At 40.6% G+C, this 23332-nt stretch overlaps 1 protein-coding gene across 1 annotated transcript in view; it reads left to right on the top strand.

Annotated features, from left to right (window-relative positions):
- LOC133181962 (uncharacterized) overlaps positions 1-23332 on the top strand; it is a 99721-nt gene that overhangs the window by 50440 nt on the left and 25949 nt on the right. The window contains exons 32-80 of the mRNA XM_061316624.1: positions 20-172; positions 288-440; positions 603-818; positions 1093-1227; positions 1391-2686; positions 2910-3143; positions 3362-3549; positions 3728-4139; positions 4602-5537; positions 5646-6026; positions 6175-6567; positions 6962-8092; positions 8281-8398; positions 8651-8874; positions 9045-9470; positions 9600-9816; positions 10057-10271; positions 10384-10617; positions 11657-11908; positions 12102-12236; positions 12372-12482; positions 12609-12821; positions 13085-13252; positions 13393-13503; positions 13839-14024; positions 14291-14506; positions 14617-14898; positions 15062-15301; positions 15517-15783; positions 16022-16201; positions 16381-16488; positions 16611-16880; positions 16986-17195; positions 17395-17694; positions 17864-18019; positions 18211-18393; positions 18496-18657; positions 18851-19060; positions 19303-19482; positions 19675-19947; positions 20091-20225; positions 20390-20614; positions 20880-21011; positions 21211-21375; positions 21555-21677; positions 21906-22077; positions 22322-22497; positions 22700-22891; positions 23092-23313. Coding sequence (XP_061172608.1) covers positions 20-172; positions 288-440; positions 603-818; positions 1093-1227; positions 1391-2686; positions 2910-3143; positions 3362-3549; positions 3728-4139; positions 4602-5537; positions 5646-6026; positions 6175-6567; positions 6962-8092; positions 8281-8398; positions 8651-8874; positions 9045-9470; positions 9600-9816; positions 10057-10271; positions 10384-10617; positions 11657-11908; positions 12102-12236; positions 12372-12482; positions 12609-12821; positions 13085-13252; positions 13393-13503; positions 13839-14024; positions 14291-14506; positions 14617-14898; positions 15062-15301; positions 15517-15783; positions 16022-16201; positions 16381-16488; positions 16611-16880; positions 16986-17195; positions 17395-17694; positions 17864-18019; positions 18211-18393; positions 18496-18657; positions 18851-19060; positions 19303-19482; positions 19675-19947; positions 20091-20225; positions 20390-20614; positions 20880-21011; positions 21211-21375; positions 21555-21677; positions 21906-22077; positions 22322-22497; positions 22700-22891; positions 23092-23313 — 13017 coding nt within the window. The remainder of the gene's footprint in view (positions 1-19; positions 173-287; positions 441-602; positions 819-1092; positions 1228-1390; positions 2687-2909; positions 3144-3361; positions 3550-3727; positions 4140-4601; positions 5538-5645; positions 6027-6174; positions 6568-6961; positions 8093-8280; positions 8399-8650; positions 8875-9044; positions 9471-9599; positions 9817-10056; positions 10272-10383; positions 10618-11656; positions 11909-12101; positions 12237-12371; positions 12483-12608; positions 12822-13084; positions 13253-13392; positions 13504-13838; positions 14025-14290; positions 14507-14616; positions 14899-15061; positions 15302-15516; positions 15784-16021; positions 16202-16380; positions 16489-16610; positions 16881-16985; positions 17196-17394; positions 17695-17863; positions 18020-18210; positions 18394-18495; positions 18658-18850; positions 19061-19302; positions 19483-19674; positions 19948-20090; positions 20226-20389; positions 20615-20879; positions 21012-21210; positions 21376-21554; positions 21678-21905; positions 22078-22321; positions 22498-22699; positions 22892-23091; positions 23314-23332) is intronic.

The raw sequence follows: 23332 nt of genomic DNA, 5'->3' as shown, positions 1-23332 counted from the left end.
TCATAATTTTATTTTACAGGAGTTGGAACCACAAGCAATCAACCAAAATGTCCAACAGGCACCTTTTCGAATAAGACAGGAAATACTTTGTCATCAGATTGCACACCGTGTACTCAGGGATACTACTGCCAGAATGAGGGTCTGACAGAACCCACTGGGCCTTGTGATGCAGGTAGGATTTGTTTGATGGAATGTCACAAGTAATGCTTCAAAAAATACCCCAGTACATGTTATGATTATTGAACCTTAATAAATGTTGGGATACATCTTTAAATGCAATTTTTCAGGATACTATTGTCCTACTGGTCAGAACATAAGTAACCCATTTGTTTGTTCTGCTGGATTCTACTGCCCAGTGGGAAGTTTTGAACAGATCAAATGTCCATCTGGTCAATACCAGGACCAGCAAGGCCAGTCGTCCTGTAAAACGTGTCCACCAGGTCTGTATCTCATCACAGATTGTGTTGGGGGGAGGTACCTTGTACATATATACATTTATAGTACATGTATTAAAAGGTAAAATCATCATTCATTTCCTTACAAATAAAATGATTTACAGATACATAAATTTTACTGATGCAATATTTTTTTTTTAATTTTAGGCTATTACTGTGACATTGCTAACTCCCCTGTAACTACCTATTCCCCCTACCCCTGTCCACAGGGTCACTATTGTCCTAATGGTACAGAGTCCAGCACTCACTACCCCTGTCCAGCAGGAACCTACAATCCATACACCAAACTTCGAGATGTCACGGAATGTACATCTTGTGATGCCGGGAAGTATTGTGGAACTAATGGACTTACTGCAGTCACTGGTCAGTACCCAGAAGTTTACAATTATGTTGCTGTTTTTGAAAAGTGTATAATCTAATTATTGCATTTCAACTATCTCGATATTTAGCAGTACATAGCACATAGTTGTCCTTTATTAAAGAAGATATAGCTGCAATAGAATATGGATGTATTATTTCCATTAGAGTACAGCAACTCTTAATAGTAATATTGAACTTATATGTAATTCTTATGATTATCATGCATTTGATTTCAATAAAGAGAAACTTTCTAACTATTTCTTTTCTTGTTAAATAGGTGACTGTTTGGCTCAGTACTGGTGTATTAATGGCTCTTCTACTTCGACACCCACTGATGGGGTCACTGGTCAACTATGTCCAGCTGGTCAGTACTGTGTACAAGGAACTCCTGTCCCAACCCCTTGTCCACTAGGTAATGCCACCTGATATCTAAGATTTGATGAAGTTATTTGATCCACAGGTTATAAAGGTTCTGTGGTTTAAATGCTTTGCTACTTTTAGTTAATAACTTCTGTTCCCAATAATCATATCAAACATTTTGAACATTGAAAATTAAATCTTGATGTACAATATAGGTACATGGTCCAACAGTACTGGTCTGGCACTGGCTGGAGAATGTACTGACTGCTCAGGAGGGCAATATTGTGACACCACAGGATTGACTTCACCCACAGGACCATGTTCTCCAGGGTACTACTGCTCAGGAAAATCCATCACAGCCACACCCAATGACACCACAACTGGAGACCCATGTACAATAGGACATTACTGCCCAGAGGGCACTGCCGTCCCAATCCCCTGTCCAGATGGGAAGTACATGACTAACACTGGTGCTGCTGAATGCTGGAACTGCACACCAGGACATTATTGTATCACTGGTTTGACTCCTGATGATTGTCCACCTGGCTATTATTGCCCTGAAGGTACAGGGCAGATCTGGCAATCTTGCCCTCTAGGAACATTCAGTACTTCCACAGGCCTCTGGGATGCGGATAACTGTACACAGTGTACAGGAGGCTGGTATTGTGATAAACTTAATGCTACAACATTGGCTGGTAAATGTAATGCTGGATACTACTGTACTTCTGGATCGAACACACCATCACCAGATGTCAACAATACTGGGGTTGCTGGACCATGTCCTACAGGTCATTATTGCCCTCAACAGACCACCACACCTCTTCCATGTCCACTGGGAACCTTCAACAACCAGACTAAATTAACACTGCAATCAGAATGCACACCTTGTTCCTATGGAAAATACTGTGGCTCCACGGGTCTCACTGAGCCCTCAGGAGACTGCTGGGCTGGATTTTACTGTCTGCAGGGAGCTCAATCACCAAACAATCCAGTGGTAGATGCCACAGGAGGACCCTGTCCTATTGGCAGTTATTGTCCCAATGGAACCTCATATCCACTGGGATGCCCAGCAGGACAATACAATCCATCCACTGGACTGGCTGAATGTATACAATGTCCAGCTGGCTACTACTGCCCTGAAAATTCTACAAACTATGTAGGAAACGACTGTCCCAAAGGTCATTACTGCCTGCCAGGAACTGGTAGCATGAACCAATATCCATGTAGTATAGGTACCTATAATGACTATATAGGCAAGCAATCCAGTGCTGACTGTGTTCCTTGTGATCCAGGCAAGTATTGTGCTACACCTGGCCTCTCCCTCCCTACAGGGGACTGTATGGCAGGCTGGTACTGTGTGAGGGGGGCATCATCCAACCAGCCCACTGACATCACCACTTTTAACTACACCATGTCTTCCTGTTTCTGTCCTGTCAACCAGACAGGAGGGAAATGTCAACCAGGAGAGTATTGTCCAACAGGCTCAGATCAACCCCAGTCTTGTCTTCCAGGTCAGTGACATCTTCTCAACAATTTTTGACATTTCAAATTTTACAAATATCAGAAATAAAGTGTATACTCACTGTCATGTTGAAACTCTGATAAATATGGTATGTTTTGATTGCATATACAGATGACCTTGCAAATGGCACTAAAAAGTGAATCCTGTTCAATAAGCACATAAGGTACTAATCAGAATCTTTATGTTAAGCATGGAATATTTTTGATTTACAGGATACTACTGTAGCTCTGCAGGATTAGCCAATGTCACGGGGCCATGTGATGCTGGTTACTACTGCACACTGGGAGCAACACGATCAGACCCACAGAACGATGCCACCGGAGGCACCTGTCCTACTGGACACTACTGTCCACAGGGGACCGGAGTCCCTCAGGGCTGTCCCCCTGGTTACTTCTCTAATGCTACTGGGAATGTGGACTTCTCAGGCTGTAAACTCTGTACTGCAGGTATGAATTACAGTAAAGAAATTAAATACATCAGGAAACAATAGGGAAACTCTGTGAAACATTTAAATTGATTTCATATAATGCTGAGAAAATGCAGTTTCTTAAAAGGATAATTTTTGCTGGAACCTGGTATAATTGTTACAAAATTTGTAACTAATTATCTCTTGTTTATAAAGTTAAGAATTACCAGTTAAATTTCTTTTGGTTTTTTTTTTTAGGTTTTTACTGTGAGACAACTGGACTCTCAGCCCCTACTGGTGACTGTTCTGTTGGTTACTACTGTCCAGCTGGCCAAAATGTCAGTAACCCTACAGCTTATGTGTGTACCCCTGGTCACTACTGTCCTGCTGGAAGTCCTTCAGAGGTGTCTTGTCCCTCTGGCTCATACCAAAATCAACTAGGACAGGTAAATAAATGCCATTTCATTCTGTATATGTATCGTAGGGGATTATACATTGTAGTACTTTTTTAGTTTGTTGGCCATTATTAAACATTCATGGAAAACATATAACACTTAAGTTTATAACAATTATAAATCATTAGAATTTTTTCAAGCTTTGCTTATGTGGTTTTCTTTATATTAGGGAACTTGTAAGAACTGCCCAGAAGGCTATTATTGTGATGGCACTATACAAAACAGCACCTTCTGTTCCACTGGTGTCCAAAACCCAACATCTTGTCAACCTGGTTACTATTGTCCAAACGGAACCAAATACGCCACAGAGTTTGGCTGTCCTAATGGTACGTACAGTGACCAGTCTTACCTGAAGTTGGCTAGTGAGTGCATCACCTGCCCAGGAGGAAAGTACTGTGGACAGGAAGGTCTATCAGCCCCCTCTGGTGACTGCCATGGTGGCTATGTCTGTATACTGGGGGCCTACACTGCAACACCAACAGATGGCACCACTGGCAAGATCTGTGATCCCGGAGCTTACTGTCCTGTAGGATCCAATAGCACCACACTGTGCCCAGCTGGAACATACAGCCCCACACAAGGTAATGTGTTTTCAATTAATGATCCTGTAGAGCTTTTAAGCATGGCTTAAAAAAATATTTAGGCTGGAAAATTGAAAATTAAATCTGGTTAAGGTGAAGATAGGTTCTTATATTCAGTTAGGTTCAAACTTAACAAGACTCAGTATACTTGATTTACGCATATGTTTTCAAGCAGTATTGTTTTAGATGCATCACAGCATACTAAATTGCTGTCACAATTGAATACAATAACGTCACAGTTTAAATGACGTCAAACTGTGCTAAAATATCGTACAGTTCTTCCATGGGGTGCGCATATAAAAGCTTTTCTCTATTTTTGTGTTTTGCACATCTAGAGATGAATTTGCTAGTTTCATTATAAATAAAATAAAACAACAGATTTTTTGTTCTTGATTAGGAGGGGACAAAAGTCTTTATTTGATTTGTTAAAACATGTAAAAACTATAAACCTTTCTATTTCAGGTCTGCAGTACCTAACTGAGTGTACTGGGTGTACTCCTGGAATGTTTTGTCCAAACAGTGGAATGACAGCTCCACAAGGAAACTGTTCTGCTCAGTACTACTGTGCAGGTAATGCCACAACAGCCACACCTACCGATGGAGTGACCGGTAATGCTTGTCCAGTGGGACATTACTGCCCTGAGGGAACACCCACTGCCATTCCATGTGACCCAGGATATTACACAGACACCACTCTCAACTCTGTGTGTCAAATCTGCCCTGCTGGTAAATACTGTACAACAGGGTCTAACCCTCAGGCATGTCCAGCTGGGTTCTACTGTCCTGAGGGAACCGGACATGTCTGGCAAGCTTGTCCAGCAGGTACCTTCAACCCAAGCACAGGACTGTCAAATGTAACTGAATGCACTCAATGTACTGGAGGATTCTACTGTGATGTGACCAATCTGACAGCAGTGGCTGGTTCCTGTGCAGCGGGTTACTTCTGCAGAAGTGGATCAGATGATGAGACTCCAAGTGGTTCTACAGCGGGAGATGCTGGACCTTGCCCTATTGGTCATTATTGTATAGCACAGACTCAGGACCCAACACCATGTCCAGCTGGAACGTTCAACAACCGAACCATGCTCCAAGCAGAATCTGAGTGCCAACAGTGTACACCTGGATACTACTGTGAGGTTCCAGGTCTGGAGTACCCAACTGGAATTTGTAATCCTGGCTTCTTCTGTGCTGGAGGTTCAAATTCATCCAGTCCCTCTACCACTGATGCCACAGGAGGACCATGTCCAGCTGGTACCTACTGTCCAGCAGGAACCAGTGTAGCCATCAACTGTACAGCAGGAACCTACACTCTGACTGACCAGCAGTCTAACTGTACAACATGTCCTACTGGTTATTACTGTCCATCTGGAAGCAGCAGCATTACTGCCTGTCCTCAAGGTAGCTTCTGTTTGTTGTTTTTTGGTATTTTGAAAAAAAAAATTCAATACATTTTAAATTCTGGAAATGTTTTGAAGACATCTTAAGTCAGAAATAAATCTATTTCAGGTTACTACTGTCCAGTGGCCACGGAGTTTGCCTATCAATATCCATGTCCAAATGGTACATACAACAACATTACCGGAGCCCAGGATTCTAGTCTCTGTCAGATGTGCCCTCCAGGGGAGTACTGTCCTACCCCGGGGCTGGGCCTGCCGGCTGGGAAGTGTTCTGGAGGCTGGTACTGCACATCTGGTTCCTGGTCCAGTCAACCAGCAGTTCTGGGTAATGACACTGGTTCTACCTGTGACTGTCCAGCTCAGAGTATTGGTGGGAAGTGCCAGGCTGGTACCTTCTGTCCAGAAGGATCGTCAACTCCAACTTCCTGTCTTGGGGGACATTACTGTGATGTGGCTGGTCTAGATAATGTTACTGGAGAGTGTTTACCAGGTAATAATCAATTAAACTTTTTCAATTTTTCAGTTATTTTTAAGGGGATGAAAATATTGGTAACAAATTAGAAAAATGCATTTCAATACTATAGATGATTTTTATTAAGTAATAGTAGTAGGTAACATATGTCTATGTTTATCAACAGGATATTACTGTAGTGGAGGTGCCATTTTAATGAATCCTATCAATGAGACATACGGTGACATCTGTCCAAAGGGACACTACTGCCCCCAGGCCAGCTCTTATGCTATACCATGTGCTGAGGGAACATTCAACAACTGGTTTGGGGCTAACAACATCTCCACATGTCTACCATGCACAGCTGGCAAATACTGTTCAGGAACAGGGAGAGCATTGCCCAATGATGACTGTGACGTAGGATGGTACTGTCCCGAAGGTTCTATTGTTCCACAGCCTCCAGGAAAACAATGCCTGGCAGGGCATATGTGTCCTAAGGGCAGTCCATCACAAACACCCTGCTCCTCTGGATATTATCAACCTCTTCCTGGACAGGGGGCTTGTACAGAGTGCCCTGCTGGTAAGCTGAATGAATTACTTTTATTGATGCATGATATTCTTAAAGCAATGCCAATTAAGATATTTTGTGTTCTTTGTTTAAAACGTATCAAGTTTGTGTAAATATAAAAAAGTGATGCTCTTGCTTGCCTTATTCATTTTCCCAACAATATTGTGTAAAATTAAGTAAATGTACATGCATACACTGTAAAATATGTGTGTGTGTTCATTTCTTTTGCCGATTTATTTTCTTTTGTAATATGCACATTTTTAGGAGAATGAATACAAATGTTAAAAGGGCAATAACTCTATCATATATTTTTTTCTTTACCCCTGCATTCTTCTATTTTTGAAGTGGATTATTTATATGTCTTGACATTCATATTAGAAATGTGATGTAATTCTCCTCTTTTCAGGAAAATACTGTTCTCAGACTGAGGCGATAGCAGAACAACAAAGTGGAGTGAATGCTTCATCACACGGAGTTGTAACACCAAAAGACTGTCCATCAGGATTCTATTGTCCTAATGGCACACAGACTGACCGAGAATACCCCTGTCCAGTTGGGACATACAGTAACACCACTGGCCTGGAGAGTGTAGCAGAGTGTACAGATTGCCCACCAGGTTATTACTGTGACTCGGAGAATATCACTGAACCATCTGGACAATGCTTTGCTGGATATTATTGTATCCTGAAGTCTTCCTCTCCCACACCATCACTATCAGCTGCTGGTGGCCCTTGCCCCCAGGGATCCTACTGTGAGGTGGGCTGGTCTTACCCCACACCTTGTCCCAAGGGAACCTATGGAGATAGAGAGCAGCTTCCATCTTTGAATGACTGTACATTCTGTCCACCTGGAGACTACTGTTCCTCTTCCAATCTGAATGCTTCCACAGGGTCATGTTTAGCTGGGTACTACTGCACCAATGGATCAGAGGAGGCCAATCCAGTTGGTAAAACATATGGTGATGAATGTCCAGCTGGTCATTATTGTCCAGAAAAAAGTTACCAGCCCACAGCCTGCCCAGCAGGTACCTACAATCCCAACACCAGAAGCACCAACCAGACTGCCTGTCTCTCCTGTGACCCAGGTAAATTCTGTAATGGAACAGGACTTTCTGCAGTCTCTGGAGACTGCACTGATGGCTTCTACTGTACTGGAGGAGCTAGTTCTTCTGCTCCCTATGATGGACTTACCGGAAACATTTGCCCTGCTGGGTCCTACTGCCCTGCAGGCTCTCCACAGCACCTGTTCTGTCCTAACGGCACCTACACTAACCACACAGGGGCTTCCTCCTGTTATGATTGTCCAGAGGGTTATTACTGTGTGAACAAAGACCGAGCTGACCTGTGTCCACCTGGGTATTACTGCCCATACCAGACAGGAGCGGATCTCCAGCCTTGCCCTGCAGGAACCTACAACCCAGTGTCTGGTCTGGCCAATGTCAGTCAATGTACACAGTGTGATGGAGGGAAGTATTGCCAGGTGCCAGGACTCTCTGCTGTTAGTGGAAACTGTAACTCAGGATTCTTTTGTACATCTGGTGAGTTAATAGACTAATCAATCTTAACATGCTCAATATTTTTAAGCTTTATAAGTTATTTGGTCTTTTATCTTTTTTTAAGGAATTTTTTTTTGAATAATCTCCTGGCTATTGATTTAAGAAAAAAGTGTAAAGTGTTGTTGTACTTCAGTTTTATTAATTACACATTATTTGGTGATATTAATTAGGAGTGGACACAGCCAGTCCTGCAGGTAATAACACAGGAGTAGGAGGTGTGTGTCCTATAGGGAGTTATTGCCCAGAGGCTACTATCACCCCTCTACCTTGCCCAGCTGGACAATACAGGTAAAAATACATTCATGTATATACTATGCATTATTTTTTGTAATCACTTGATAACATCTGTGAGGACATGGATTATGTAATTCACTACCATAATAATATATGAAGTATTTTATTTTGATATTGTACAGGACTTGAATATTTATTTCACATTTTTATAGCGAATCATATATAGCAATTTTCCCCAAAATGTTTCTGATGAGGTTAATTAATTTGTGTATATTGAGATTAATTGATGGACTGATATTTGTACAGTGACAGTACAGGCCAGACAAACTGTACCCTGTGTCCACTGGGTTATTACTGTGTGGAGAACTCCACTGCCTTCTCAGAACAGCTCTGTCCCCCAGGCTATTACTGTCCAGAGGGTACCAGTAATCCATACCAGTATCCCTGTCCTAAAGGAACCTACAACCCCGTCAATGCTAGCCACTCCCTCAGCGACTGTCTCACCTGCCCACCAGGACAATACTGCCAGTGTAAGTATACTTGTATTGTCTACATGGGGAAAGGAATAACATCAAAGCATGACAAAATCAAATAATTTGAAATGTTATTTTTCATTTTAAACTGATGAAAATATGATTATCAGTATTAAATAGATTCAAAACAAATTCCATGATTATAAGTTTTTTCTTTCTACTTTTAGCTGATGGTCTTGGTGCCACCTCTGGAAACTGCACCGCAGGATGGTACTGTACAGGGGGTTCCTACATGGCTCAACCCACCACCACTGCCAACCAGACCAACCTGCCAGACTGTACCTGTCCATTAGCCAACTACACAGGTGGACAGTGTTGGCCAGGTACCTACTGTCCAAGCGGAACAAATTACCCAGTTAATTGTGATCCCGGGAAGTACTGTATGCAGTCTGGATTATCTGCCCCAGAAGGTGACTGTGATGCTGGGTATTACTGTAATGCTAGCAGTACCCGTCCTGACCCTCCAGGAAATGAGTGCCCTGCTGGGTATTACTGTGAGGCAGGGTCAGGAACACCCACACCATGTCCAGCTGGGACGATGTCCAACACCGGGGGAAATACAAATTCCAGTAACTGTCTCCAGTGTACTCCAGGTAAATTTAAAATCCCAAAAATACACATCTCATCAGCATATCTAGACAAATTATACAAGGGGGCTTCATATATTTCCTGTTCTGTTTGTGGTTTTGTGTTTTGATGGTAATTTTTTACTTATATCCTAGGTTATTATTGTGCTGGAACTGCCAATACCAATGTAACTGGCCTCTGCTCAGCTGGATTTTACTGCCCAGGTGGTCAAGACAGTGCCACACCCTTAGACTACAACTGTACAATGGGTCATTACTGTCCAGCTGGATCTGGACAACCTGTGCCCTGTGCTGCTGGGTCATACCAAGACAGTGTAGGATCTACAACATGTCTGCCATGTCCTGCAGGAAGGTTAGTATACATCAGAATTTCTTTTTAAAATAGATTCGTTTTTACAGATATAAAAAAAATCAAAAAAAGTCATTCAAAAGCAAAATCTGATGCATCAAAATGATACTGAAAATTTAAACAAAAAAATTTAAAACATTGTGGCATATCTAAAATATATTATTTTTTCAAAACTGCTACTATTAATAATCAAGTTAACTAACACAATTAAATTCTAAAAATTTGCATGAATTCCTTCCTTAGTTACTGTGATCCTGTGGAAGCTGCTGCCTCACTGGGAATCAATGGAACAGGAGTGGTAACCCCCACAGACTGTCCCCGGGGTCACTACTGCCTCCAGAGCACCCCCAGCAGTACTACCTATCCTTGTCCTTTAGGGGCCTTCAACAATGGCACAAAACTTCAGGCAGCAAGTTCCTGTCTCTCCTGTACATCAGGCTACTACTGTGGTGCTCTTGGTAAGTAGAAAGACTTAACTCAGATTGGAAGCTAATCTAGAATTATTCAGAGCTAATCCTTATAAAATAAACACTGATGAGTTGGAACAAAGTTGATCTCTTTTCTTTAAAGGCTTGACAGAACCAACTGCTCCTTGTGATGCTGGCTATGTGTGCACAAGTGGAGCAAACTCCTCCTCACCAACAGATGGCACCACTGGTTACCTCTGCCCAATGGGAGCATACTGCCCAGCTGGTTCTGGGTTAGAAACCAAATGTCCAACAGGAACATTTAGTAATCAGACTGGCCTCCATAATGTCTCATCTTGTGAACAGTGCACACCTGGATGGTATTGTAATGTACAAGGTCGGTAACTTTCCTTCAATGAAATACTTATCTTCATATTTATTATACCCCCAGCTTGAAAAGGGTGATGGTAGTGTCTGTCCATGTGTCTGTACATCTGTTAACTTTGCCATTGTGCATCTCCTATTTTCATACATGTGATATGTACAGGCTGTACGCAAAATGTACAGTTTTTTGAGCCCATTCATTGTGTACCGGTGGGACACCAAAATTCACGGAATATGAAAATTTGTACAGTATTTTGAATTTCTCGCTAAATACCGCCATTTTCCTCTCATTCTCGCTCGCGAGACACTGGAAAACGTCACCTGTGTTTGACACTTGACCTTCTGATAATTGTGTAGTGTACACAAACCATCGCGTGTGAAGGTGTGAACTGCCAATTGAGATAATTATCTTGCTATAAATCCATATCAAATACCCCTTTAGGTAGCTTTATTTTTTAAGGGGTACTTAATTACTGTTAATGTTTCGTATACGTAACTTGATTGAAAAAAATTAAGCCAACTTCTAAAGTTGATATACATGACTTTAGTCTTAATATACGTGAATCTGACCCAGATCTTCGTAGGTATAAAATATACGATGTTTATTACAATGATTACGATGGAATTTCAGAAGAATTTAAGCGATATTTTATACCATTTTTTGTACAGTTTTTTGATAGGCAGTGTACAGTTTTTTCACCCAAATTCCAGTTTTTTTATGGCTCCTGTACAGTTTTGTGGACTTTGACTTATCACATGTATGTATTTTACATTTTGATCAGACAGATATTTGGGGTTTCCCATAACAAAACATGAACTTAGCCATTATAGTTGGGGGGGGGGGGGTCATTTTGTGAGCTCAGTGCTCACAGTACCTCTAGTTTCTTACTTCTTAAAAAAATCATCTGTTTACAATATTAGAATTAATATCAAAAATTGGTTCAGATTATTTTGTGGAATTTTGTCACATTATGAGGAGTATAATGAAATAAGATTGGTGCTAGTTTTTGATCGTTTAGAAATGATGATGTGTTATCTTCTCCTGATTTTAGGCTTGACTTCTCCTGCTGGGAAATGTTTGGCTGGTCACTATTGCCTCCTGGGATCTACAGAACAGAATCCTATTGGCCAGTCTTATGGAGACTACTGTACAGCTGGTCACTACTGTCCTGAGGGCACAGGAAGTCCTGTTCCTTGTCCAATTGGAACATACCTCCCCAGCACTGGACAGTCTTTACAGATCCACTGTATTGATTGTGCACTAGGAAAATATTGTGACACTGTTGGGCAAGCCAATTACACAGGTGAGGGTCACAGGGGAACAAATTTTTAATAAGAGAACCTGTCAAAGATATAATTTGGAATAAGTGAATTTTTTTTAGTGATATATATGTGTACTTCACTAAGGAAATATTTTTCTTTAAATGATTTAGGAATTCTAATGGTGGCAATCAGTGTATAAGAAATAAAATATTTGAAAGTAAAAATTATATTTAGGTGACTGTGATGCTGGATTTTACTGTGACCGAGGAGCCAATGTTAGCCAGCCCACTGATGGGGTCACAGGAGGGGTGTGTCCTGCAGGAAACTACTGTCCCCAGGGTACTGCAGTGCCCATACCATGTGAAGATGGTAAGTTGGAATTTTGAATTGGTAAATGAATTTCAGTAGAAGAGTCTTCATATTGAAATTTTTGAGTAAAAAATACATATTCTTTACACATATTTTTATAATTTAAGTAATAAACAAACATTTTTTTCCATTAAGGTTCTTATATGAATCACACCCAGGCCAGTCTATGTGACCCTTGCCCTGCTAGATATTACTGTGTTAACAAAGACAGAGCAGATCCATGTCCAGTTGGCAAATACTGTATTGGTAGGTGTCCAAATCTCATATCTTCTATTTTAAAAGCAATTTCCTTCTTGACTTGACCTCATGTATGGAAGAATGATATTGTTGGTGACATGAAAATCAAGAAATGGAATTTATTTTTAAATGCAGGAAACACAGGCTTTAACTATTCCCTGTGTCCCCCTGGAACATACAACCCAACTGAGTTACTGATGTCCGAGTCTGAATGTAAGCAGTGTGATGGAGGATACTACTGTGATGTACCAGGGCTGTCCAATGTGACCGCTCCCTGTGCTGAGGGGTACTACTGCCAGAGTGGGGTCAACACTGCAGCCCCCAGTAACAACAACACAGGATTTGGAGGTAAGCTTGCAACTTTAATAGATTGGGTTATAAGGTACATATACAGTATTTTAAATAAATATGACTGTACCAAGTTTAGTTCATAAACTTCAATAGTACTCTTTTACACAGTATAGCTATTAATTATTTCTAGTGCATAGGAAAGCAGTATGTTTCTTCACTTGCAGTTTCAAAGACTTCATGTTTTATTGTTGTTTTAGATATCTCCTCCACTGATATAAACATGTAACAAAATCTATATACTGATACCTCTCTGTTGTTAGGTGGCTGTCCTGAATCCCACTACTGTCCACTGGGCACCACAGAACCTATCTCCTGTCCTGCCGGAACATACAATGACCTGACTCACCAGAAAATCTGCAAGTCATGTGAGCCAGGCTATTACTGTCTGGCCAACTCCACCACATACCTGTCCACACCTTGTCCTGCAGGTAACAAAGCAAAATTAAATGTATTAAACTGTCTTGCACTATTCTATGTCTCTGGGTTCTTTACTACTGGGTCAGACCTTGGGATGTTACACAACTGTGCATTGAATTGTTATTTTACACCCTTGATCTTATATTCTTAGGTTCCTACTGCCCCAGTGGAACTCAGTTTTCCACAGAACACCTCTGTCCAGCTGGTACATACAACAATAAAACTGGTGCCAACAGTGAATTTGATTGTTTACCTTGTACAGGCAAGTCTACAAATATGAGTTTCAAAGTTGTTATTATTCTATACCATATCTTAAAGTACACATTTATATTACTGTGGAATCATTTAAATTCATGGGGGTCAATGTTCGTGGGCAAGCAAAATTTTACTGGTTCATGGGGATGTAATTTTGTGGGCAGCTTGTTTATTTGGTGGATTTAATTAATCAGTATGTTGACAAAAAAATTGTTCATGGGGATGTAAATTTGTGGGTAAGGGTGACCCACGAAATCCACAAAGATTGATCCCCCACGAACAATGATGATTCCACAGTATCAATGTTTCTGTTTAATAACCAAGTTATTTTGATTTCACCAGGTGGTAAATACTGTAATGGAGATGGTCTATCAGAGCCCAGTGGTGACTGTGCTGCAGGGTGGTACTGCTCAGGTGGTGCCTACACAGACAAACCCACCACATATGTCAACTCCACCACACTGTACAGCACCAACTATTCTTGTCCTGTTTATGCCCTCAACAACACTGGAGGCATTTGTGAACCAGGTACTTTTACAGTCTCACTGAAACCTGTCACAGATTAATCCAAAATGAATCACATAAAACTATTGATGATATCATCATTAATGTGAAACAAGGTTTTTTAACTTCAAATTAATGAGAGATTGAATAAGTTTGTTTGTTTTAAGCCATTGAGGCATTGTTGATACCCAAACATGTAAATATGGTTCAGTTAACTTTCTTAAAGTTCAGCTTTAAGTATACATGTATACCTATTTAATGTTCATTTTCTCACATTTTTTTGTGTATAGGATACTACTGTCCAGTGGGAAGTAACCTGCCCCTCTCGTGCAGCTTGGGTAAATACTGTGATACCTACGAGCTGTCCTCTCCTACAGGAAACTGTTCCGCAGGCTACTTCTGTAATGGTACTGCCAGTGTTCCCAACCCCAGGGAGTGTGACATGGGATACTACTGCCCAGAGGGAACAACAGTGCAGATGCCCTGCCAACCAGGGACATTCTCAAGTAGGTTTTAAAGGCAAAGAGTGTTAAGTGCTTTGCAGAATTCAAGAAAATAAATTTTGTCCTACATTTTAACAAAAAAGTAACTTTTGAGCTTTAACTTATTTTTGCAGATCGAACAGGAAACACCAATGACTCTTTCTGCATGCCTTGTACTGCTGGTCAATACTGCCAGGATTATGGGCTGGCCCTGCCTAACGGAGACTGTTTTGCTGGTTATTATTGTCCAGAAGGTCAGGATGTACCACAACCAACCACATATGCATGTAGCCCAGGTCACTTCTGTGAAGTGGGCAGTTGGAATGAGACAGGATGTCCTTCAGGAATGTATCAACCTCACTGGACCAGATCAACCTGTGACATCTGTCCAGCTGGCTCCTACTGCAAGGCCTTTGGTGTGTAACATTGCATGAATTGAAGAGTTGTGACATTTTGAATAGATGAATTTCTTTTATTGACTGATTGTTGATAGTTCTCTTTATAAAATTCCTGTGTGGTTAGTCCTTATTTTTCATTGGGTGGGGGTCATGAAATAATATTTTCTTTTACATATTTCAGGAGATTATGAGGTTCTTGATGCACCAAATGTCACCTTGTCAGGTAACTACACCAACAGGTACAGGAGCTACCGTGGTGTATCTGTCCCCACAGCCTGTCCCTCAGGGTCCTACTGCCCACAAGGCACCAAGGACGCCATGGAATACCTGTGTCCAGAAGGTTCCTACAGTAACAAGACAAGCCTGAACAACTACACACAATGTACACCTTGTGATCCTGGGTATTACTGCAGTGGACAAGGTATTGTGAATTGTTATTGGCGTATCAGTCGGGTATTAGCATCATTGAAGTTTTACTTATATCCTTTTCCGTAGTCTAAATGTAAAAGGATTTGTAGTTGAATACTTTTTTATTTAGGAGAAGTTATATGAGGTTTTCCTGTAAACATGAAAAACAGGAAATTGAGAGAAAAAATATTCAATTGTATCATTTCTTTACTTTTAATATACTTACAGGTAACACAGAGTCTGTGACAAAGTGCTCTGCAGGTTACTACTGTACAAGTGGTGCCTACAATTCAACCCCAACAGATGGCACCACAGGCAACATCTGCCCACCTGGCCGCTACTGTGAAGTGGGCAGCATTACTGGATTGGGCTGCCCAGTGGGCACTTACAGTAACCAGGTTGGACTACAGAGCAGTTCAGAGTGTACCAACTGTACAGGAGGCTATTACTGTGGAACAACTGGGCTTACAGCAGAGTCTGGTCTCTGTCATGCAGGTTTGTCTTTGTATGAACTTTATTATATGAAATATTCAGTCTTGCTACTTGGTGACTTTAATATTTATTTCAACAGGCTCCCATGAGTGTTTTGGTGAATGAGAGAAAATATTTCCCCCCAAGATTTAATCTAGGAAAACAATATGCAGATATGAAACTTCTATTTTCTATGTTAACACAGAAAAGAGTACATGTACATGTATATGTAGTTTGTACTTTTCATTTTGAATTCTCATAGGATATTACTGCACACTTGGATCAGAAGAACCAGCTCCCATTGGTAAGTCCTATGGAGATGTGTGTCCTGCTGGGCACTACTGTAACAATGGCACCCACACTCCAGCACCATGTCCCCCGGGCACATTCCTCAACTCTACAACTATGGGAGACATCAACGACTGCCTACAGTGTTCTCCAGGTAAACTGCCAAAATATGTCTTCATTAGAAAATCCTCGATTCAGATTCTCTGAAAGAAAAATTATTCAAAATGACACCGTTTAAAGACATCCTCAGTAATGTTGTTGAAATTGTATTTCTAGAACTTGATGAGTGTTTCAAATGTCATACAACAGCATATTGTTCTTTCTTTGTTATAGGTTATTTCTGTGATGGACATGGACAAACAGCAGTAACAGCAGAGTGTGCTGCTGGGTACTACTGCACCCTGGGAGCCAACACATCCACACCAACAGATGGCAGCACAGGTGCTTTTTTTTCTTTTTGCTCGTTTATAGAGATATAAACTTGGAATTAAATTAATTACTTAACACATTCATGCAAAGTCACATATTCCAAATCTTTACTCATTGTATTTTCCTCTATTTAGGAAACATCTGCCCAGAAGGCCATTACTGTATTCAGGGATCTAGTAAACCTGAACCTTGTGGAAATGGAACCTATATGAACCACACTGGTGCCTCTTCCTGTTACGTCTGTCCTGCAGGCTACTATTGTGTCAACAGAGACAGGGCAGATATCTGTCGACAGGGATATTACTGTCCAGAAGGTACTGGGGCAGACCTTCAACCCTGTCCCACAGGAACTTTCGGAAACACCACAGGACTTATCAATGAAACACAATGTAGTCCATGTACAGGTAAAGCTGTTTTGGAATTAATTTTATATAAATTTATTCTGAAGTATGTTAAACATGAAGTATGTAAAATTTTGAATGATAACAAAAACCCTAAAAACTTTACAGGTGGATCTTTCTGTGGCACCCCTGGAGCCTCCCAGCCAGATGGGGAGTGTTTGTCTGGTTATTATTGTGAAACTGGAGTTGACACAGCCACACCCACAGATTCTGGGGCTCACAAAGGAATAGGAGGACAGTGTCCCCTTGGATCCTACTGTCCAAAAGGATCAGCCACACCAGCACCTTGTGCTGCTGGGACATATACCAGTGTCAAACGTATGTTATTCATATTATTAATTCAAGTTTGATAATTCATTGTCATTCCATTTAAAATCACTTAATTTTGAAATCCCTTTTCATACTTCACAAGTACTTTCTTGTATTGTTAGAGGTTGTAAAATAATTTCAGATCTGTAGAAAAACTCAAGGGTAAAAATGCTTGTCTACATAGAAATTTGCTTTTTCCTGTTTGCAGAAAAGGGATCTTGTGACCAGTGCACTGGAGGCTACTACTGCGTAATGAACACCAGTGACCCCAGCTCCTTCCCCTGCCCTGTGGGTCATTATTGTCCCCCAGGAACTCAGTATGACACCCAGTACAAGTGCCCTGCTGGTACCTACAATCCCCTTCCCACCCAGACCAGCTCCTCAGCATGTAAACTGTGTGATGCTGGTACCTATTGCTTTGGGGATGGATTGAGTGCCCCCACAGGAAACTGTAGTCAGGGCTGGTTCTGCACTGGAGGAGCCTCAGAGACCAAACCATTGCTGCTTGGTAACTTGGATTTTAATGACAAGATATTTAGTGTCTGTTATGCTAGAAAAGTAGAAATGTAAATGTTTGAATTGAATTGATTAAATGAAATTTTCAGATGGTAAGTTTTCTTTGCGGTATTGCTGATCTTAGTTGCACAATGCTTATAATCATTCAATATATTTGCCAGGAAACTACACCAGTATAGATGTGTGTACCTGTCCAGCCAATAATTACACGGGGGGTAAATGTCAACCTGGGTCCTTCTGTCCGGAGGGATCTTCTGCCCCAACGTTGTGTACAGCTGGAATGTACTGTGATGACTTTGAATTGGCTACTCCTAAAGGCAAATATGTTCTCTCTGTAAAAGATGCAAATCTATTGTAAAAGATGCAAATCTATTGTCATTTTTACTTTTTGACTATAATTTCAAAGAGAATATTTTTTCATGTAAACTTCCAAGTACTGTATATGTTATAGATAATGAAAAAAGAATATGTTTATCAAAATTAAATGGAAAACTTTTCCGTTGATCAGGAAATTGTCAAGCTGGGTACTACTGCCCGATTGGTCAGACTGAAGCTAACCCTTCTGCTTTCATCTGTATTGCTGGTCATTACTGTGAGGAGGGATCAGGCACGCCCACTCAGTGTCCAATCGGAACCTTCTCCAATGCCACGGGGAACAGCAATGTCACTGACTGCAAACCTTGTACTGCTGGTAAGAAATTACAAAAGTACAGTCACATTGTAAATTTGTACCTTGAAGTTTTGTTTTGTTAGCAAAATTTGACATGAATTACAATTTTGTTGTACTTTATAGGATATTATTGTGATGGGCTTGGTTTAGTGGCTGAAACAGGACCATGTACTGCAGGGTATTATTGCCCTGAGGGCCAAACAACTGGGGCACCAACAGCATATGTATGTCCCACAGGATCATATTGCCCCACAGGAAGTGCTCTACCAACCATATGTCCAAGAGGTATTAAAGGAGAATGTTAAAAATTTAACTTAAAATCTTTTAAACTTTAAATACAAAGGTAACTGTATTTAAAATGCATGTGTAATGCGAGCAAAGTTCTTTCTTTTTGGAATAGTATTTTCCTCTGGAATTTTATCTTATTATATTTAATTGTTTTTAAAAGTAAATTTAAATGTCCTTTATATGATTTCAGGTAAATACAACTATCAGACTACCCAGGCCACTTGTCTGGACTGTCCAGCAGGGAAATATTGTGACCCCCATGAGAATGGTAACGTGACGGGAATTGTGACCCCAGAAAGCTGCCCTGCTGGTTATTATTGCCTGTTGGGTACAGGATACAACATGACCTATCCTTGTCCAACAGGAACGTACAGTCCAATCACAGACCTAACTGCTGCCAGTAAGTCACAACTTGTAGCACTGTCATTATACAAGCTATTCTACACCAGAACATTTAGGTTATAGGTATAAAAGTTCTTAAGTTTCGAACATATTTTCATCATCAAGAATGTAGTAAGAGGCACATATTTATATTTGAAAATAAATTCTGATAGAAATGAATTTGCTTTGCCAAAAAAAAATTATATAGAAAAATAAAATGATTCCTTTGATATAATCTCAACATGTTTTCAAATTTTAAAGGTTCCTGTCCTTCATGTGACCCAGGCAAATACTGTCAGACCCCCGGTCTAACAGCCCCAGAGGGAGACTGTGCCACTGGTCACTGGTGTATGAATGGGGCCAACACGTCCACTCCCACAGATGGGACGACTGGCGATGTGTGTCCACAAGGAAGTTACTGTCCAGCTGGCAGCTTCAGAGGTTGGTAAAGGAGGCTCTGGAATGAACCTTTGAACTGAAGAAAGAAAGAACAAAAATTTATTTGGAAGTTTTGGGAACAACTTGTTCTCTTCTTGTGTTTTCATTTTTACTTGCTTACAAAGCGTCTTTAAAACATTTGCTTGAAACTTATGGATTATTTTCAATGATTGAATCACTTTTTCATATTTACAGGAACTTACTGTCCACAAGGCACATTTGGCAACACAACAGGACTGAGAACAGCCAATGAATGCATTGCCTGTGAGCCTGGCTACTATTGCCCCTCTCAGGGACATACAAAACCTTATGATCAGTGTAGTGCTGGTTACCACTGTTCTGGGGGATCTATTGAGGCCAGCCCTGTGGGTCAGGCCTATGGATATATCTGCCCTGTTGGACACTACTGCCCACAAGGAACACCAGTCTTAGTACCTTGTCCCAAAGGAACCTATCAGCCAGGCACAGGTAAGTTTGCTCTCAATGTTCCGTAAGTGTTCCAGGGCATTTAAAATCATATGCACTGTATGTTGTACCAATCTTTATATGTATGTGAAGATCAGATCATTGAAAGCAATGCAGTCATTTTAAGAATTATGCTATATATACAGGAAAGTCACAGTTGTCACATTGTGTGGACTGCTCACCAGGTCGGTACTGTCTGGAATCTGGTAATGACACTACAACCGGAGATTGCCAGGCTGGTTATTACTGCATTGGTAAAGCTGAGGTTCCCAACCCAACAGGTAGATGTCTGACAGAGTATGAAGAGATAAAAAAAAAATAGGATAAAAATATTTTTGACTGATATTTTCCATCTGATTTTGTTGATCTAATCCATTGATTAAAGTGAAATTAGACATTCACTATTATTACCTTATTGTTTTTGTCCATTTTTTCCCCATAACAGATGGAACAACAGGAAATATTTGCCCTATTGGTCATTACTGCCCCACTGGTTCATCATCTCCACAGCCCTGCAGTTCAACCACCTACATGAACCACACAGGTGCAGCAGTATGTTACACTTGTCCCGAGGGTTACATGTGCACCTCTGGCAGCACTGCTGACCCCTGCCCCCAGGGATACTACTGTCCTATAGGGACTGGTACAGACAAGAAACCATGTCCTGTTGGTAAGTGCTGTATCATGTAATCATTTGAAACAGATTTCTTGCTTTTCTTGCTCTTAAAAAAAAAACAACTAAGTTTTGAATGTTAACATATTAAGTATATCTTGTGGCTTTTAATATGGGAAAACTATTTCTGTTTTTTATGTATTTCTAAAATTATACCAAAAAAAATCTTGTGTAGTGTTGAATGGTCTCAGATACAGGAAATACTACAATAAATACTTTTGTGTAAATCTGAAAGATAAAATTTACTGTTACTCATTTCTAGGTACATTTGGAGCGACAGACAGATTGAGTAACGAGACTGAGTGTACGGCCTGTACAGGAGGTCATTACTGTGACTCTCAGGCCCTTACCCAGCCAGCTGGGGGATGTAATGCAGGGTATTACTGTGTCTCAGGTAAATCTAATACATGTAATTCAAAATCAGAAGTTCAAAATTACACAGGAACTTCTCAATTCATAACATGAAATGACCAATACTTAGAGTGTATTGCTTAGTTTTGTTGGATACATCTGATCATTATACTGTGACAATAGCACAAGGACTGTTCTCGTTTCATTGAAGAACATAATGCTTACTGAGTTCTGATTTACAGGTGTGAACATTGCCTCCCCTGCTGTGGCTGGAACCTTCCTTGGTGATGGAGGGGTGTGTCCCCCTGGAACAGAGTGTCCTGTCAACTCCAGCTATCCTACACCTTGTGCCCCAGGGAGATATGCTCCTATGGGAACTACTGCAGCATGTAGTGACTGCCCAGCTGGTATGATTATCAAGAATTTTACCTGTCTTTGTTTTTTTACCTTTTAGTTTGTATTGTCCTCTCTTACTCTGTGTATTTCTTTATGCATAGGAAGTAGATACACATAAAGAAAGAACATACCTCATTTACATGTACATAATTTTGAAATATTTTTTAATATTTCTATGACTATATTTTAGGTTACTACTGTGTAAATGCCACTGTGACCCCTACTACTTGTCCAGTAGGTCACTACTGTCCCAAGAACACAGAGTTTGACCACCATTACCCATGTCCTGCAGGAACTTATTACAACCAGACTGGTAAGCATCTTCTTTACCACAGTGGATTTAAATTTGCAGTGAAGTCTGCTTCATCAGTACACATTGGCAGTGTTCTGAATATGTGAAACGTCATAGATTCAAGATTAAAAATTGTACCCACAAGGAAAAAGACAATCTGTGATTTATTTCATACAAGTGATATTGTAGTTTCTGATTTCAAACTTTAAAATACCTTTGACTTATCATTGTAAATGATTTTTTAAATAGGAGGCTTAGCAGAGACTGACTGCATGGACTGTCCACCTGGCCAGTATTGTGAGGGGACAGGCAATGTGTACCCTACAGGCTTCTGTGACGAGGGATTCTGGTGTGGAGGTAAATCCTTCCAGAGACGACCGTATGACACAGGAAACCTCACAGTCATCAATGGCACTACCAAGTAAGCAAATCTTTGTTGTATCTCACAGAGTACTTTTAATGGGTTGTTATCTTAATATTTACATCATAATTTTTACATAGACATTACTCAGATGAACAATATATTGTTTTTGAACTTCTAAATACATGTACTAGTCAGTAATCAATGCTTGAGATTTGAAGAAATAGTTCTTGGTCCATCTAATAAGTAGAAATAGTGATAGAAAATGAATTTTAGGATGTTACACCAAGCATTATAATTTCAGTGACTTGTATTCCAATGACACCTGTGCCCCGCTGTGGGGATGTGTGTGTCCAGCATTTCAAATGACCAGTGGAGGTATCTGTCCAATGGGATACTTCTGTCCTGTTGGGTCCTCTCAGCCTTCTGCTTGTACCCCTGGCATGTACTGTGAGACACCAGGATTGCCCCTCCCAACAGGTGGGTTGAAAGAATTAAGGTTCTAAATATATACATAATCAATATTTATATACGTAATGGAAATTAAAATTGATCTTTTTTTTAATTTAATGAAAAAGTTAGACAGACAGAAAATTTGTTGCATATACAATTAAAATTATACTTTTATATACAAATAAGCAAATCATGTATTGATGTTGTTGTTGTTGCATACTTTCAATAGGAAACTGCAGTGCAGGCTGGTACTGCAATCACACAAGTTCCACCAAATACCAACATATCTGTCCAGCTGGATCCTACTGCCCATCCGGATCAGACATCCCCACTCCATGTCCAGCTGGAACCTACTCTGGTCTGGATAACAATGGAGCCCTCAGTGATTGTGTCAACTGTACAGCGGGCCAGTATTGTCATGGTAAGATCCTAGATGGCTAACTGCAAGACCCATGTTTGTGAATCATAGTTCTCATTTTACAAGTTTGAAAGTCAGCTCATTTGAAAAATTCAGTCAAAATGTTGAACAAAATGTTTTATTTGATTTATGAATAAGTTTAAGAACTACATGTAATTGTTAGATAGAAATTGTATTATTTTATCCTGGAATTTTTTCCTTAGGTCTTGGAAACACAGCTCCTACAGCCCAGTGTGCACCAGGTTACTACTGCCCGGGGGGTCAGGAGACTAGCACACCCTCGGGTCTGGAATGCTTTGCAGGCCATTATTGCCCACAGGGCTCAAATTACCCCATCATGTGTTCTAATGGAACCTATCAACCAAGTCCAGGACAAGACAACTGTCTGACCTGCCCAGCTGGATATTTCTGTGATTCCGCAACAGGTAATTATAGAGTCTGGGA

The sequence above is a fragment of the Saccostrea echinata genome, unplaced genomic scaffold (assembly GCF_033153115.1).
Source record: "Saccostrea echinata isolate AGI-Se365-2 ecotype Australia unplaced genomic scaffold, CSIRO_AGI_Sech_v1 ptg000009l, whole genome shotgun sequence".
Classification (NCBI taxonomy): domain Eukaryota; kingdom Metazoa; phylum Mollusca; class Bivalvia; order Ostreida; family Ostreidae; genus Saccostrea; species Saccostrea echinata.
Note: the sequence above shows the minus strand (reverse complement) of the source record. Positions and strands in the feature narration are given on the sequence as shown.